The sequence below is a fragment of the Aotus nancymaae genome, unplaced genomic scaffold (assembly GCF_030222135.1).
Source record: "Aotus nancymaae isolate 86718 unplaced genomic scaffold, 86718_ANA_hifiasm-v0.15.2.pri h1tg000011l, whole genome shotgun sequence".
Lineage (NCBI taxonomy): Eukaryota > Metazoa > Chordata > Mammalia > Primates > Aotidae > Aotus > Aotus nancymaae.
Window position 1 is genome coordinate 47,188,549 of NW_026988422.1, and position 16,643 is coordinate 47,205,191.

The 16,643-nt window shown below is 38.1% G+C and overlaps 1 protein-coding gene across 2 annotated transcripts in view; it reads right to left on the bottom strand.

Annotated features, from left to right (window-relative positions):
- PPP2R5E (protein phosphatase 2 regulatory subunit B'epsilon) overlaps positions 1 to 16,643 on the bottom strand; it is a 171,128-nt gene that overhangs the window by 45,713 nt on the left and 108,772 nt on the right. For both annotated transcript variants that reach the window (XM_064374914.1, XM_012464177.3), the window contains exon 4: positions 6,494 to 6,595. In XM_064374914.1, coding sequence (XP_064230984.1) covers positions 6,494 to 6,595 — 102 coding nt within the window. The remainder of the gene's footprint in view (positions 1 to 6,493; positions 6,596 to 16,643) is intronic.

Here is a 16,643-nt window from a genome sequence, read left to right on the forward strand (position 1 = left end):
CATAGTAAGTCCATGTTAAAGGCTACATTAGATCCTGGTGAGGTATGCAACAGTATATCAAAACCAGAACCTTTAGCTGGTACAACTGTTTACGCCTCTAGTCTCAGCTACTCAGAAGGCTGAGCCTGGAAACAGAAGAAGACTACGTTTCTTTAATACACAGACACACACACACAGACACACACACACACACACACACACACCCAGACCATTTTTTTTTTTTGAGATGGAGTCTCCCTCTTTTCACCTAGGCTGGAGTGCAGTGGCGTGATCTCGGCTCACTGCAATCTCTGTAACCCAGGTTCAAGCAATTCTCCTGCCTCAGCCTCCCAAGTAGCTGGGACTACAGGTAGGTACCACCATGCCTGGCTAATTTTTTGTATTTTTAGTAGAGGCGGGGTTTCACCAGGTTAGCCAGGATGATCTTGATCTCCTGACCTCGTGATTTGCTCACTTCAGCATCCCAAAGTGCTGGGATTATAGGCGTGAGCCACCACACCTGGCCAAAATCCAGAAGGTTTTAAGATACGAATACTGGGTTGAACATCTAGCTCTTTCCCTTATTAACTGTGTAACCCTGAGCAAGTTAATTTCGCTGAAACTTTGTCTCTTCAATTTTATAATGGAGATGGATGGTCTCTAAGATTAAATGTGATAATACACACATAAAGCCCTGTGCACAATGACTAACACGTATCAACATCGCTATTCCTAAAATAGCATTTGCTAACTTTGTGGTCTCACTCCTTTACACATAACGAGGACCCCAAAGCTTTTGTTTATATGAGAGAAATACTATATGTGTGTGTGTGTGTGTGTGTGTGTATGTATATATATACATACACACATACATAAATTAGAAATAAAAATTTTTTAAAACTTTAAAATTTTACTATTTCATTTAAAAACAAAATACATTATATGTTAATGTAAGTAATATGTTCCTGTTTAAAGAAAAAAAACTCTTTACTTTCCAAATGAATTCAGAAGGCATTGTTTTATAGTTTTGTCAATCTCTTTAATATATGCCTTAATGTAAGACAGATTCTCATCTGCTTCTATATCCAATCTGTTGTGATATGTCATTTGTTTCAAGTATATAAAGAAAATCAAGCCTGATGGATGGAGATCCAGTAGTTGAAAAAAGGGGGAGTATTTTACTGGTTTTTATTCTCCTACATAATTGTGGATATTCTTCTTTGATGCTACACTAAAACTCAATGAACTGTCATTTCTTAAAGATTAGTTGCAACATAAAATCTGAAATATCAATGAACTTTTCATACTTTGTTACACTAAAATCCAATCATCTGTCTTGCACTTCGAATGAATCTTTATCCATGCATGTCTCCAAACATCATTTGCCAAAAGGAAAATATTCGTTCACTGAGTTATGTAGCTCTTTCAAATGTTGACACCTTTCATTACACAGTATCTAAAAATATCACATTCTTTATTATTTCAATTTTATTTTTAAAAAAGTCTTTAAGCTTTGGGAAGCTGCAAGCTCAAGGTGACAGATGCAAGACAGATATAAGTTTTCTAAAATTCTAATTCTAAATTCATTAACACTCTAATTTTGTCAGTGATAACAAATATATCAAATGGTTTCCTTGTTTGTTTCAGAGAAAATATCTGCCAAATACCCAAGTCTGAATAACCATAGTTTGTCAGTCATTCTTTCAAGTAAAAATGATGTTTCCTAAGGGAAAAAAAAGTAGTTTAGGTTACAGCTCAAAAACTATTATGCAAGGCCAGACGCAGTGGCTCATGCCTGTAATACCAGTACTTTGGGAGGCTGAGGCAGGCGAACTATGAGGTCAAGAGGTCGAGACCATCCTGGCCAACATGGTGAAACCCCATCTCTATTAAAATACAAAAAAATTAGCTGAGTGTGGGCATGCACCTGTAATCCCAGTTACTCAGGAGGATGAGGCAGGAGGATCACCCGAACCCAGGAGGCAGAGGCTGCAGTGAGCTGAGATCGCATCACTGCATTCCAGCCTGGTGGCAGAATGAGATTCCACTCAAAAAAAAAAAAAAAACTATTACACAAATGCTTTTCTATAAGATAACCATTATATTTCAGTATGCAGTGGATGTTAATATCCATACTTCCCATTGTGTTATGTAGGATATTTTTAAATGTGTGCTTGAGGGTCAAAATTTAATAAAATTATTTAATTTTTACTGCTTCTTCAAAGATGTTCTCAAGTGAAATCAGCTTTTTTACATTTTTAATTGCAAGAACACAGCAGTGAAGAATACTTTACCAGTTTGGCACAAGTGCCTTGATTCTCATTAAGGTAGCAGCAATTTTAACCACCATTGCTTTTGCAATGAACAGTACAAACATCAACACGGTGAAAGGACAAATCATATATACAGCACTGTTACAATGGTAGTTCTGACCTTGCAGGACACTGAAAATCAGGTCTAAGAGCCCCTCTAAGGGTCCACAGATACCACTGATTTAAACGTTTCCCATAGCAACGTTGTGACTTCAGACTCTTAAATTAGGGATTCACATTAGCATTTTACGTCCTTATAAAACTATGTTTTTCTCCTTGAAACTCTCTGAATTCAGAAAAATTTCTTTCCTAACGATCCAGACATTGCCAAGTTTCACATCGTTATTCTGCTAGTCAAAATAAGACTAGGACCTAGGTCTTAAGACCTCAGAGAACTGTTCTTTTTCTAATACACTCATCTGTCAACTCTCAGTATTACAAACAGAATTATTTGTAATTAATAATTCATGTCGCCTTATTCAAATGACGACATCAAGTGGGGTTTAGCCCTCTTTTGATCACCACAAAGAGGGGAGATTTCCATCTTCTAGGCTGACCTGTGGACTAGTAAGGCTTTCCAGCAAGACTGGCAAAGTCCTCTCTCTCTGGTCCCTTGAAAGCAGTTACGGTATAAAATGCTTTGATGGAAATACTTCAGATATATTTATTAATAAGCATAAGTGCTCTCTGCACTTAAGACAAAGATTTTACGTCAAAATCAAAAATCTCCCCTAAGTTTCTAAAGAGAAAGACTGGGGGCTGGGGGAGGCCAAACTACTTTTCAAGGTTACATAAGTGAATTCTCCCAGGAACTTTAGTAAAAAGACCTTAAAAATTCCTGTTTCTCAGTCTCAAGTGGAAAGCATTAAAAACAAATCCTTAATTGTAAATAAAAGTCCTATAAAGTTGTATTCTACTGAAGACACACCTAATTTCAGATAATATATAAACAAGATACTAATTCAGATAATTGAAAAGGCTGACTCACATACATAGAATAGACCCCTTTGAGATATTTAAACTAAAAATTTGTGGATTTAATTTTTTTGTCTATTTTTAAAGATCACAAAAGGTCCACAATTTGTTATAATCGGTAATCTTTTTCCTTTTTTTTTTTTTTTTTTCTTGGAGACAAGGTCTCACTCTGTCACCCAGGCCGGAGTGCAGTGGTGCAATCTTGGCTCACTGCCTCCCAGGTTCAAGCAATTCTCAAGCCTCAGCCTCCTGAGTAGCTGGGATTACAGGCATATGCCACCATGCCTAGCTAATTTCTGTATTTTTCCTAGAGATGAAGTTTCACTATGTTGGCCAGGCTGCTCTCAAATTCCTGGCCTCAAGTGATCTGCCCGCCTTGGCCTCCCAAAGTGCTAGGATAACAGGCGTGGGCCATCACACCCAGCCTATCAGTAATTTTGTGTAGGCCACAAATTTAAATCAAAAAGGTATGCAAGAGCAGTCAATTAGCTGGTCAATGAGCCCAGCCAACCACTCAACAACCACGTTTCAATGTAATTTTGTTGTTTTGACCTCCTGTCAGATATTTATAGTTTCTTTGTTGCAAAATGTGTTCCAGAAAAGGAAGCATACTGCTAATTATGAAGTTAATAAAAAGTGAAAAGGTCTAAAACTCTGCTTTGGTTTGGTCAGAAAAACAGACAGATCAACTGAAAAGTAAAATGTTAAACTTCATGATAGGTGACTATGACATGAATGACCTATCATGAGAAGAAAAAGAGATTTCTTATACATTCAATAAGTGCTCTCATTAGTGCTAAAGCCACCTAACACTGAAAATGGAAAGGTGAGTAATTTGTGCTATACAAAGTAAACACAGGATTCTTGCGACCACCTCAGGTGCCTTGGTCCAAAAGCAACAAACAGATGGTGAAGGTAACAGTGTGCCTAGTGACCTGACCTTTACTATGAATGAAAGTTGATTTACAAATTTTAAAAGTTTCCTTCACCTGACCCAGCATTAGTGGGTCATATTTCCCCCTGAGCTAAAGAAAGGACAAAAGGATTACAACCTTGAACAGAATAACAACACAAATGAAATCAGTCCATATTATAATACCGTTTCTGCCTTTATATCCAAAAGGGAACAGGTCTCATCACCATTCTTCATTGTTTTTTTGGTTTTAGGGTTTCAGATGAACTAAATGGTTAATATGCCTGCAGTAATGACAGTGTAAGCTAGAGTGTTTTTTTCTTTTTTTGTGGCAGAACAGTTTCAGGAATTAATTTGGTCCTGTATTTTACAGAGCCATTAAGTATGTAAAGAATTAACTGTAATATTGAGTAAAACTTTATTGTACTTCAGGGGAAATTTATGTCTACGGTTATTATGATTTAGAATATTCAAAAAGCTCTCGCAAATGCCAAGAGTAGTCCACAGTCTCTTCTTTGGAATACAGAGAAGACAATACGCTGAGGCTTTGAAGACATCTCTTTACTTGACTTTTCCATCACAAGATATGAGACTACTGAGGAGATTATCTTTTTGCTGTTAAATTTCTTCCAGACTAAACTGGAATTCAATGAACTGGCACCAAACACTAAGAATAAGACATGATAATTCATCCATTCAAAAGAGTAATTCTTTTTTGGATTGTGTCACAATCTGGGATATATCTATGAAAAGCACAAATAGTTTTACAAATTTCTTAGATTGCAGATAATATGTTTTGAACCTTAAAAAAAATCATAACATCTAAGACAGTAAATCAACTACAGTGTTTTAAGTAATTTACCCAACCTTAACACTGAAGGCAAGAATTCATAGGCATAACATGCCTGAGTAAGAGTTGAGAAAACAGAGCCCCTAAAAGCTCTCTATTCGTAACTAGGGGAAATAGCATATGTGTGTACCTACAGAAACTTCTGAGTTGTCAAAGTAGGGCAGAAAGACTTGCAAATTTGCATCAGAAATTCTGAAGTAGGGGAAAAAAACTCTTAGACTATCTCTCGGCTTTCTCTCTCGGCTGCACAGTTTGTTTGCTTTTCAAAAAGTCAACTTGAACCATGAATACATTTCTACAAAAATGCAGCAGCTTCTGCCTAGGGGTGAAGATGTACAAGGTATTATTCATTTTCTTCCACCCCTTCCCTCCTTGCTATTTGTCAAGCAACCTGAGGATATTCTAACTCAATGAAAGGGTGACTTTGGGGTTCAACATGTACAAATTTCCTTGCTCTATTCTTTTGAGAAATGTTGGCCTTGAGAGGAGGCAGCACAAGGGAGGAAGGAGCTGGAAAACTACCAGTATATATCATACAAGTTAATACAATACACACAGGTCTAGTGCTGGAAACAGATGCAGTGATGCCCCTGGATCCATCCTGGCACAATGAATATGATTGGAAAACATGGCCTTCTCAGTGCAAGAGAACAGAACTGGCCTTCACCCAAGCTTTCTCTCAGCTGTTACTCTTCCTTACAATACTGTGAACAAAATAGCTATTACAGTTTGGTTTGTCCTTCTAACTAAGAAAACACATTTGTAGTTATTGTGACGACAGGCATACAAAGTTCCCAGGACACACACTGCCAAAAATGAGATATATACTCTGTGAGCTAATCACATCCAACTAATATGAAAATAAAATAATTCTGTGCTTTGAGGCTCTGGTGGACAATATCATAAAGAAGCTCTAAGGCCGGGCACAGTGGCTCACGCCTGTAATCCCAGCACTATGCAAAGCAGAGGTGGGCAGATCACAAAGTCGAAAGTTCAAGACCAGCCTGGGCAACATGGTGAAACTCTATTAAAATACAAAAAATTAGCTGGGCGTGGTGATGGGCACCTGTAATCCCAGCTACATGGGAGGCCGAGGCGGGAGAATCACTTGAACCCGGGAGGGAGAGGTTGCAGTGAGCTGAGACTGTACCACTGCACTCCAATCTGGGTGACAGAGCAAGACTCCGTCTCCAAAAAAAAAAAAAGAAGCTCTAATAGAGGAATAAAAATTGCTGACTATACCTGCAATGTGGTGGGGGGACACTAAAACATCACACTGACACTATTTTATTCTTTTGGCATCCTAATTATCAACAGTAAGAAATATAAAAAGCATGCTCTAATTTTCCATTAATGTACTCTAATTTGATTTCTTGGTGAATAAAGGCCTTCAAGGAATTCCCATGCTCAAGAGCTAATGAATTAATGGAGTTTTCTTTTATAACAAATGGTATTTCGAAGTACCTGTAAGTGTGGCCACGATGCCTCAAGGGTAGGTTCATCTTCTTCTGGATCAAATTCATTGCTGTCACTAGGAGGGAGAGTTCTGAATATATTGCAAGATACCTAAAAATAAACAAGCAGCAGAGTTAACGGGAAGCACCTTCTGTGCAGTTTTACACAAGGTCCTTGGAACCAAGCCGAGGGGAACCCAAATAACAGTGCACAAGGAACATCACCAACTAGAATAAACTCTTTCTAGAGGCTCTGAGGCTGGGACCACCTGCAGGCAAGCTGCAAAGCAGCAAAGCAGCAAAGCAGCACCATCGTACCTTCTTGAACACTATTCCTCATCCTTATTTGGCCCTTCCCACCCTAGGTCCTCATTTTATACCTCCCATCAAAGCCTGCTCTTGGTTACTTACCAGTCAAGCATGTTTCTGATTAACTAACTGACACTAAGAAACAAATAACTGCTAATGGGGTTCGTGTGCTTCCCTTATCAGGCTTAGTCACTATTTGCAAACTTATGGTTGAAATAATAATGAAATTTCAGGCTGGGCATGGTGGCTCACGCCTGTAATCCCAACACTTTGGGAGGCCAAAGTGGGTGGATCACAAGGTCAGAAGATCGAGGCCATCCGGCCAAAATGGTGAAACCCCGTCTCTACTAAAAATACAAAAATTAGCCGGGCGTGGTGGCAGGTGCCTGTAATCCCAGCTGTTGGGAGGCTGAGGCAAGAAAATTGCTTGTACATGGGAGGTGGAGGTTGCAGTGAGCTGAGATCGCACCACTGCACTCCAACCTGGCAACGGAGCGAGACTCTTATCTCAAAAAAAAAAAAAAAAAGAAGTGTTAGACTTTTGTAATAACCTTTAAAATATTCCTTATCTGTCCTCAATAAGTTGGTTTACAAAATAATAATGATACTCAGAATAAATATATCTGTGATATAAACCTCTATAAACTAGGTATTCCTTAACCACAGGCAAGACCCAAACTAAATGATGGTTGTTCAAAACATGGCCATGAGTAGATTAACTGTTGAAACTGGGTGATGAAGAGATGAGAGTTCATTATACTATCTATTACTTCTGTATATGTTACAAGATTTTCCTTTTTTTTTGAGACAGAGTCTCGCTCTGTCACCCTGGCTGAAGTGCAGTGATGCAATCTCAGCTCACTGCAACCTCCGCCTCCCAGGTTCAAGTGATTCTCCTGCCTCAGCCTCCTGAGTAGCTGGGATTACAGGCGCATTCCACCACACTTGGCTAATTTTTTATCTTTAAGTAGAGACAAGGTTTCACCATGTTGATCAGGCTAGTCTCAAACTCCTGACATCAAGTGACCTGCCCACTTTAGCCTCCCAAAGTGCTGGGATTACAGGTGTGAGCCACCACACGTGGCCTATTACAAGATTTCTATAGTAAAATGTTTGTTTTAAATGTTGTTGGTACTAGTCTCAGGGTTCCTTTTCAGTTTCTGTTTCTTGCCCCACTCGCCCATTCATCTTTCTCCTAATGACCCAAACATATCCTCAGATCTGAAGAATAAGACAGGGAGGGGCAGGGGAATATGCATAAAAAGCGAGAAGGGAAAAAGAAAAGAGATATTGCATCAGAAGTCTTTGCTGGCCTTCCTATGTAATGCAGAAAATACTGAGCTATAAAATGCTGCTCTGAAAGAGAAAAGAAGAAAGGCTTTAGGGTCCCCATATAATCTGAATGTGTTTATTCATCCAATAAATATTTATTAAGTGCCTATTATGTGCACACACTGTTCTAGGCACTGGGAAAATAGTAGTGAACAAAGCAGAGAAAAATCCATGCCCTCATGGAACTTACATTCTAGTTAAAGTAACAATTATCCCCATTTCCTAGCTATGGAAACAGCTCAGATGTGTAAGCTATGGGAAGGAGATTCAATTTTATTTTACTGCAATGGGAGGCCATTAGTAAATCTTAAAACAGAGAAGTGGCATGATCTGATTTTTGCTTTAAAAAAGTCACTCCAACAGCTATGTATAGAATAGGCAGGAAGAGGACAAGTTAGAAGGCTGTGAATGTGACAAGAGATGATGCTGGCTTGGCAAGGATGGTAGGGAAGACAGACAGAAATAGACTGATTCAAAAAGGTAGTGCTTTGCTGCTGGCTTGGATATATGATGTGAAAGAAAGAATCAAGGACAAGACATAGATCTGAGGCCATTAACTGAAGATAGAGATTACTGGGAAAAGGAAAAGTTTCTTTCTTTGCTTGCTTCTTTTAGCAGAGAGATCCAGGGATCTAGTTAGAAGTGTATTAAAGGAGCAATATCTAGAAGGCAATCAGAAGTTGGACCTCTGAGCTGGACAGGTCAGAACCAGAGACATATAAGACTCAGCAGCATATAGATAATACTTAAAGCCATGGGACCAATGGGATCACCTTTGAAAAGAGTAAACAAAAAGAAGAGAAAGGGTCCCTGGACACTCAATATTTAGAAATTAGGTAGAAGAAGAAGAGCCAAGAAGAGCAAATGAAAAGAAGCAGAGGATAATAGAAAAGAACTAGGGTTTAGGATCTCAGAAGCTAAGAGAGAACAGTGTTTTAAGGAAGAAGTTAAGAGCAGCAAATGCTATTCAGAGGTTGGCTAAGATGACATCTATTGGACTTGGCGGTCCTACGATGTGTATACTATTATGATCCCTAATTTACCATTGAGGAAATAGAAGCCTGGGTGTTAAGCTCTAAGGTTACAGTTAGTACCAACAGAGTTATAACTGGACCCAGGCTGTCAGGATCCTCAGTATTCTTTCTAGAAGAGAAAGTAGACCAACTTTCTTATTTGTTAGCTTAGATGATAGAAAAAATGATCATATTACAATATGCTTTTGTTATGGCTAATGACAGTACCCACGTTTCTATTATTTTGTTTTTGTCCCTTCCAGTGATTACTAGAAATTATTTTTATGAAGAAATAAGTGACTTTTCAGATAACTATCAACCTGTGATTTCCCTTCAACCAGCCAGCCATAATGTAATTGACAGGGCAAAGGTTCTTTAATTACTCAACTTCGAATCTTCATTAAACTATATATGTATTTCAAAAACTGAGTCGTCATCCCAACTAAGTCATTTATATGTACTGCATTCTCTAACACGTGTTTTTCCTCTCCCAAGACATGAAAGTAAACCATGAAAGGAGAAAAAAGGGGGCTTCTCTATAGTAAAAAACCTGAGTAAAGAAACAGAAACTCCTCTTTCTTTGTATTCTTGGACATATAAACTCTCTTACAGTGTCCACTGCACGCTGCAGCAACTATCTGTTTACACATTTGTCTCTCTCTACTAATTAATAGCTAATCAAGAATATATAACACATTTGTCTTCCAAGCATATACTCAGCATTTAATAAATATCCACAAAAGTTTGGATATATTAATAAAGCTGTGTATTGTGGTTTTGCTTTAAACAAATTTCAAAATTTTCCCGATGACTTGAATAAATTTAAGTTATTTCTAAGGATGTTTATACCTCTATAGTGTTCTAATCTTCTGACTTGGTCAAAACTTCATCTCTCAGTTACCACAGCAAAAGAAGGTCAAGTTGGGTAAATGATCCAAAAGGCAAGTAGTTCTACAAGCATGTACTTCTCATTTAGGTACACACTGTCATTTCTTGAGATGGAGTCTCACTCTGTCACCCAGGCTGGAGTGCAGTAGCGCGATCTTGGCTCACTGCAACCTCCACCTCCCAGGTTCAAGCAATTCTCTGCCTCAGCCTCTCGAGTAGCTGGAATTACAGGCACCCGCCACCACGCCCAGCAAATTTGTGTATTTTTAGTAGAGATGAGGTTTTGCCACCTTGGCCAGGCTGCTCTTGAACTTCTGACCACGTGATCCACCTGCCTCGCTCTCCCAAAGTGCTGGGATTACAGGTGTGAGCCACTGCACCCGACCCTGTCATGCTTTATTTAGTTTATGAGGAATGAGGAAGCACATGTCTGCTGGGTTCAACAATTCAATGCTGACTGAATTGGTTAAGTAGTTATCCACCACAATGAGAAAGAATGGCAAAGCATAGCAAGTGTCATGGAAATGGCCAAACCTCTAACCCAGCCTGGAACATACTAAGTACTTAGTAAAAATGTTATAAATGAGCCATTACTCCCATCCTTGAGAATTTGTTTATCCTGAGAAACTAATTGAAGACAAGAGTGAAAAAGCTACTTAAAGCTGTTACTTGCAACTTCTCCAAAAAATGTAAAACTGGAAATAGCCTTATGTCCAGCATCAGAGAGGTATATCAACTCACTGGAATACTGTGCAGCATTAAAAATGATGGCTACGGGCCGGGCGCGGTGGCTCAAGCCTGTAATCCCAGCACTTTGGGAGGCCGAGGCGGGTGGATCACGAGGTCAAGAGATCGAGACCATCCTGGTCAACATGGTGAAACCCCGTCTCTACTAATACAAAAAATTAGCTGGGCACGGTGGTGCGTGCCTGTAATCCCAGCTACTCAGGAGGCTGAGGCAGGAGAATTGCCTGAACTCAGGAGGCGGAGGTTGCGGTGAGCCGAGATCGCGGTGAGCCGAGATCGCGCCATTGCACTCCAGCCTGGGTAACAAGAGTGAAACTCCGTCTCAAAAAAAAAAAAAAAAAAAAAAAGATGGCTACATGGGAGCACCAAAAGAAAAGTTTATAAATAAAGATTTAGGTGGAAAGGCAATTGAAAATTGTGTGATTATAAGGATAAGAATGTAAGTGTTAACATTACATTTTAAATTGAAATTAAAACCTTTTAAATTGAAATTAAAAGCTGTATTCAAGCAAGAGGACTGTGGAATGTTAAACATAGTCCTAAAACTACAAAGAGCATAGGTTAAAGACATATACTATGTGAGTTACACCTTCCATTGCAAGATGAAAATGAGTCTTGTATTTGTTTACTTAAGACTACTGCTGTCAAGGGAGAGTTAAGAATCACAGCCTCCAGGAGTGCCAAAAGGCTTATCAGAAAAAAAAATCACAGCCTCCCACAATACCAGAGAGCTTGGCTCATGAATGAATGATTTAAGATTAAATGAATGGACCAGTTCAACTGTACAGTTGAGCTCCAAAATCATGAATTTAAAATCAGGTCATCCATGGATGGGCTTGCAGCAGGGTGTGGGTGAGGAAGGGGGAGGCATATCTCTAAATCCCCTGATTTATCTGCCACAGTTTGTGTTAGTCCAATTTGGGAAAACGCCAGTTGCCTTAATCAGATTTTCAAGACTTCTAAGATTTAAAAATGGTTAAAAACCACAGTCCTAAATAGTAAATTTGCTTCCATTAAATCTTCCTTTATCACTGGCAGTCACTTTTAATTTACAGTCTACAGTTAAATGGATTATTAAATAGGTAATGGCAGTTGCATGCTTATGCAAATGTATCACAGCCACAAGTAACCACCACCATCACTCCTCACCACACAGCAGTTTTGTGAAGAGCCTATGTGGCTAGATTAAAACACATTCAGTTATTTCCAAAGTCACAAATGGCCCCTATTATATTAAAATATATATATGAGGTTCTAGCCCTATGCCTCCTATTTTATTCATTCAAAAACGGGCAACCAAAAATGAACAAAAGGAAATTTTTAAGTATATTAGATAAATTTATTTTTCAAATATTTTAAACTACATTGGTATCAGTGCAAAGAAAAACAAAGTTTAAGAAATAAATGCCTCTGAGGTAGTCTAATCCCTTTTCGTTCCAATGATATTAGAATACACATTGGATGTTAGGATCAAACTAAAGGCTTGAAGGGGCTGGGAGCAGTGGTTTATGCCTGGGAGGCTGAGGCAAGAGGATCGCTTGAGGCCAGGAGTTTAAGACCAGCGCTGGTGACACAGCAAGACCCCCATCTCACTATTTTTTTTTTTTTTAAAAAGGAGGCTTGAAGGCAATGGCCTGGCCTCCAAAAAGTGGCTCTAAGAACAAAACAAGGCTGAAGGGATGGGAGGAAAGGATGTCAAAACCTGGATAACCCCTCCTCGAAGATAGAAAACCTCTACTAACAAGGTTTCAGAATCAGATCATGTTAGAAACTATCTCATCCAGCCCCTTCATCTTAGAAATAAGGAAACTGCAGTGCAAAGAGCTTGCAAGATTTTCAAGGTAACAAATTACCATGACATGCAGAGAGAGTTCCCAGGGAGAGTTCCAGGGTTCCTTCTTGTACACCACTTCCACCCCAACCCCTGAAGCCCATGGATGGACCTGAATTCTTTATTTCTCTTTTTCCTCTGATCTTCTCTACTCCCATTTCTTTTTACCATTTTTACTACTCTCATTTTCTCATTTCTCCTTTCTCATCATCTCCTTCCGAGTTTTTTTGCCGACCAGTGCCACTCAAAGGATGACTTCACTCAGCATCAACAAAGAACTGTAACAACCTCTTCATCCTCACTGCTGGTTCAGACCTCCAACAGCAAATGTCTTGATTACTGCATTGTTTCCTTTCCCGTGATCTCTTCCTCACATCCCTTCTTTTTGCCTCCCCCAGTTAAGATTTTCAAGCACTCAAGGACTCCTTATTCATCTCGGAATGTCTGGCACCTAACATACAATAAATGAAAATAACTAGCGGCGTTAAATAGAATTCAGGACACTGATGAAATCTGACTTTCAGATAAGCAACAAATAATTTTTTAGTATAAGTTTGTCCCACGAAATATTTGTCTCATACTAAAAAAAAAAATTATTCGCTATTTATCTGAAATTCAAATTTAATTAGATGCCTTGTATTTTTATTTGCTAAATCTGATCTGGAGTGCAATGGTGCAATCTCGGCTCACAGCGACCTCCACCTCCCAGGTTCAAGCAATTCCCCTGCCTCAGTCTCCCAAGTAGCTGAAATTACAGGCATGTACCACCATGCCTGGCTAATTTTTTTGTATTTTTAGAGACAGGGTTTCTCCATGTTGGTCAGGCTGGTCTCACACACCTGACCTCAGTGATCCGCTCACCTCAGCCTACCAAAGTATTGGGATTACAGGCATGAGCCACAGCGCCTGGCCAAAATTTGTGAGTGCCTACTATGTGCCAAGGTATTTTTTTTTTTTTTTTTTTTTTTGAGACGGAGTCTTTTTCCGTCGACCAGGCTGGAATGCAATGGCGCAACCTCGGCTCACTGAGACCTCCGCCTCCCAGATTCAAGAGATTCTCCTGCCTCAGTCTCCTGAGTAGCTGGGATTACAGGCGCACATCACCCCGCCCAGCTAATTTTTGGTATTTTTAGTAGAGACGGGGTTTTACCACGTTGGTCAGGCTGGTCTCGAACTCCTAATCTCGTGATTTGCTTGCCTCAACCTCCCAAAGTGCTGGAATTACAGAGATGAGCCACCACACCCAGCCATTTGCCAATATTAATACAAAAAAAAAACCACACACACAAAAGATAAGGACAATATGATGAGTTTTTTTAAATTCATGAATACTTCGAATTTCCTTTAGTTATATATTTGTTAAGATTTGAGGCTCTGGTATATCGGGCATGTAATGTGATGAGGGGACCACTTGAACCACAGTATAACAAGTCAATTTAAATCATCTTTGTGATTTAGAATATATTTTCTAAATGGCTGAGTATCCTCTTTCTTGAACTAGTTGACCTCAAAGATGTTTTCCCCCCTTCATCTGTGAAAACTGTAAGTTCATACAATTATACAGTATTGCAAGCATATCAACTACAAATACAAAAAGAATGTTATTAAGGGCTATAAAATGAATTTTCTTGAGATTACATCTAAAAGCTAAATTTTCTAACCAAAAAGACTATATAAATGATGCTAAATATTAGAGAACATTCCGGCAAATTTAAAGCTTTAAGATCACATGCAAGTAACAATTTCAATGATATCCCTGAGTTTTCTCATCCAGTTTATGTATTCATTCATTCAATAATTCATCATATATTGAAAAAAAACCAAAATGATTTAATCATTTGCAACCAGAAGGAGGGCCCAGGAAATACAATGTTGACACTTATGTCATCATGCATTAATTTCATAATATTTTATGTTAGCACAAAAGATGAATCTAAGTACATATGGTAAAACTCAACCTTGAAATAAAATAGGCAAACGATCAATATTTACCATGAATGTCATTTTTAAAAAAATTATATTTGAAACAAAAATATAAATATAAGCAAGATATATTCAGATTCTACTTTAAATCTCCAAATCAGACATTTAAACACTAAGATTATTTTCAAACATACTAGAATTTATATTAAATATTCAACCCTAAGGCCAGGCACAGTGACTCATGCCTGTCATCCCAGCACTTTGGGAGGCCAAGGTGGGAGGATCACTTGAGGCCAGGAGTTGGAGACCAGACTGGCCACAATGGAGAAAACCCATCTCTACTAAAAATATAAAAATTAACTGAATGTGATGGTGCATGCCTGTAATCCCAGCTATTCAGGAGGCTGAGGCACAAGAATTGCTTGAACCCAGGAGGCAGACGTTGCAGTGAGCCAGGATTGCACCACTGCACTCCAGCAGAGTGACAGAGCCAGACCTTGTCTCTAAATAAATAAATAAATAAATAAATATTCAACCATAAGAATAAGAACTAAAATTCTAACCAAATTTTCTAACATAAAAATAATAAATAATAAACAACACATATATAATGTCAAGTTACTTTTGCTAACACCAAATTTAAAAGTTGTTAATGGTCTCAATGATAAAGAACCTTTCAAATCTGAACCTCAGTTCCTTTAAATTAATTATAGATAATTATTGATAAATAAACATAGAAAGATGCCAAAGCATTTGTATTGATGCTTGAGGGACTTAAAATTAGAGCAGACAAATATCTTTTAAGCTGATGCTTTGATTAGGAAACAAATGGCAAAATGTGTAAGCTTTTTTAATTTAATTTAATTTAATTCACTGGCAATTTGTTCAATCAAATAATTTGTTTCTAAAGCCAAACTATGTATCTTAATTACCACAATAAATCTATTGTACTTTCCACTTCAGACTAGGTATAAAGTCTTTTTTTAAACCTTGCCACCTATATGAATTAAAACAGCTATTTAAAAGTTACCTGAATTTTAAGAAACCATTAAAACTTGTTCTTATAGTATAAAGGCACGTCCTTAACACCTAATTCTAAGGAGCATAAATTTAAATGTAAGTCCATTTGACAATTTCCTAGAGTAGGTCATTCACTGCAGATCTACCTTTATTGCCTAGCATATTAAATTTTTAACTGTATTTGCTATGTAATACTATCAATATAATCATAATTTTCAGACATTATTATTCCAAACATGTTCATTTGAGTTAAATATGATTCCTTAAGTCAAAACAATCTCCTCAATATCCCTGTTTATCACAAATGTAGATCTCAGTTGCATGATAAGAACTATCCGAAATACTGTAACATGTAGGTGTGATCAAGCCACTCCAGGAAGCCTGCCCATATCTTTATCATAAAATTGCATTTGTGGACAAAGTTCTATACTTTTGAGAAGACGTTCACTGAACCAATGACAGAGTGCACTGTTTACACATGACTAAGAAACATGCACTTGTGACAGCTGTGAGGTTTTACGACATCTAGAAATCTGAAAGAAGATTTAAAAGGAGATTTCTAAAGTGAGTAATTACTTTAGAAATAAGCAGTAACTTTTGTTACACATTTAGAAATAATTAGTAATTACTCAAATATACTTTAGAAATAATTAGTAATTACTGTTATACATTTAATGCCATACTTAAATCTGTATTAGCAGGGCTTTCTAGGACATAACAACTACTCTATTAAACCCGATTCCTGAAATGAGGCAGAAAGAACACATTAAGATGATCAAAAGTTTAACTGGCAATTGAAGAAAGGGAATATCAAAGACAAAGCTTACAATGCCCAATCAGAATTTTTAATACAGCCAATATTAAAGTAATAGAAGTCTTGGCCATGTACTATTTTCATAACACACAAGGAAAGTATCTTTTTTTTTTGGAGACTGAGTCTTGTTCTGTCGCCCAGGCTAGAGTACAATGGCGCAATCTTGGCTCACTGCAACCTCCGCCTCCAGGTTCAAGTGATTCTCCTGCCTCAGTCTCCTTAGTAGCTGGGACTATAGGCATGTGCTACCACACCTGGCTAATTTTTGTATTTTTAGTAGAGA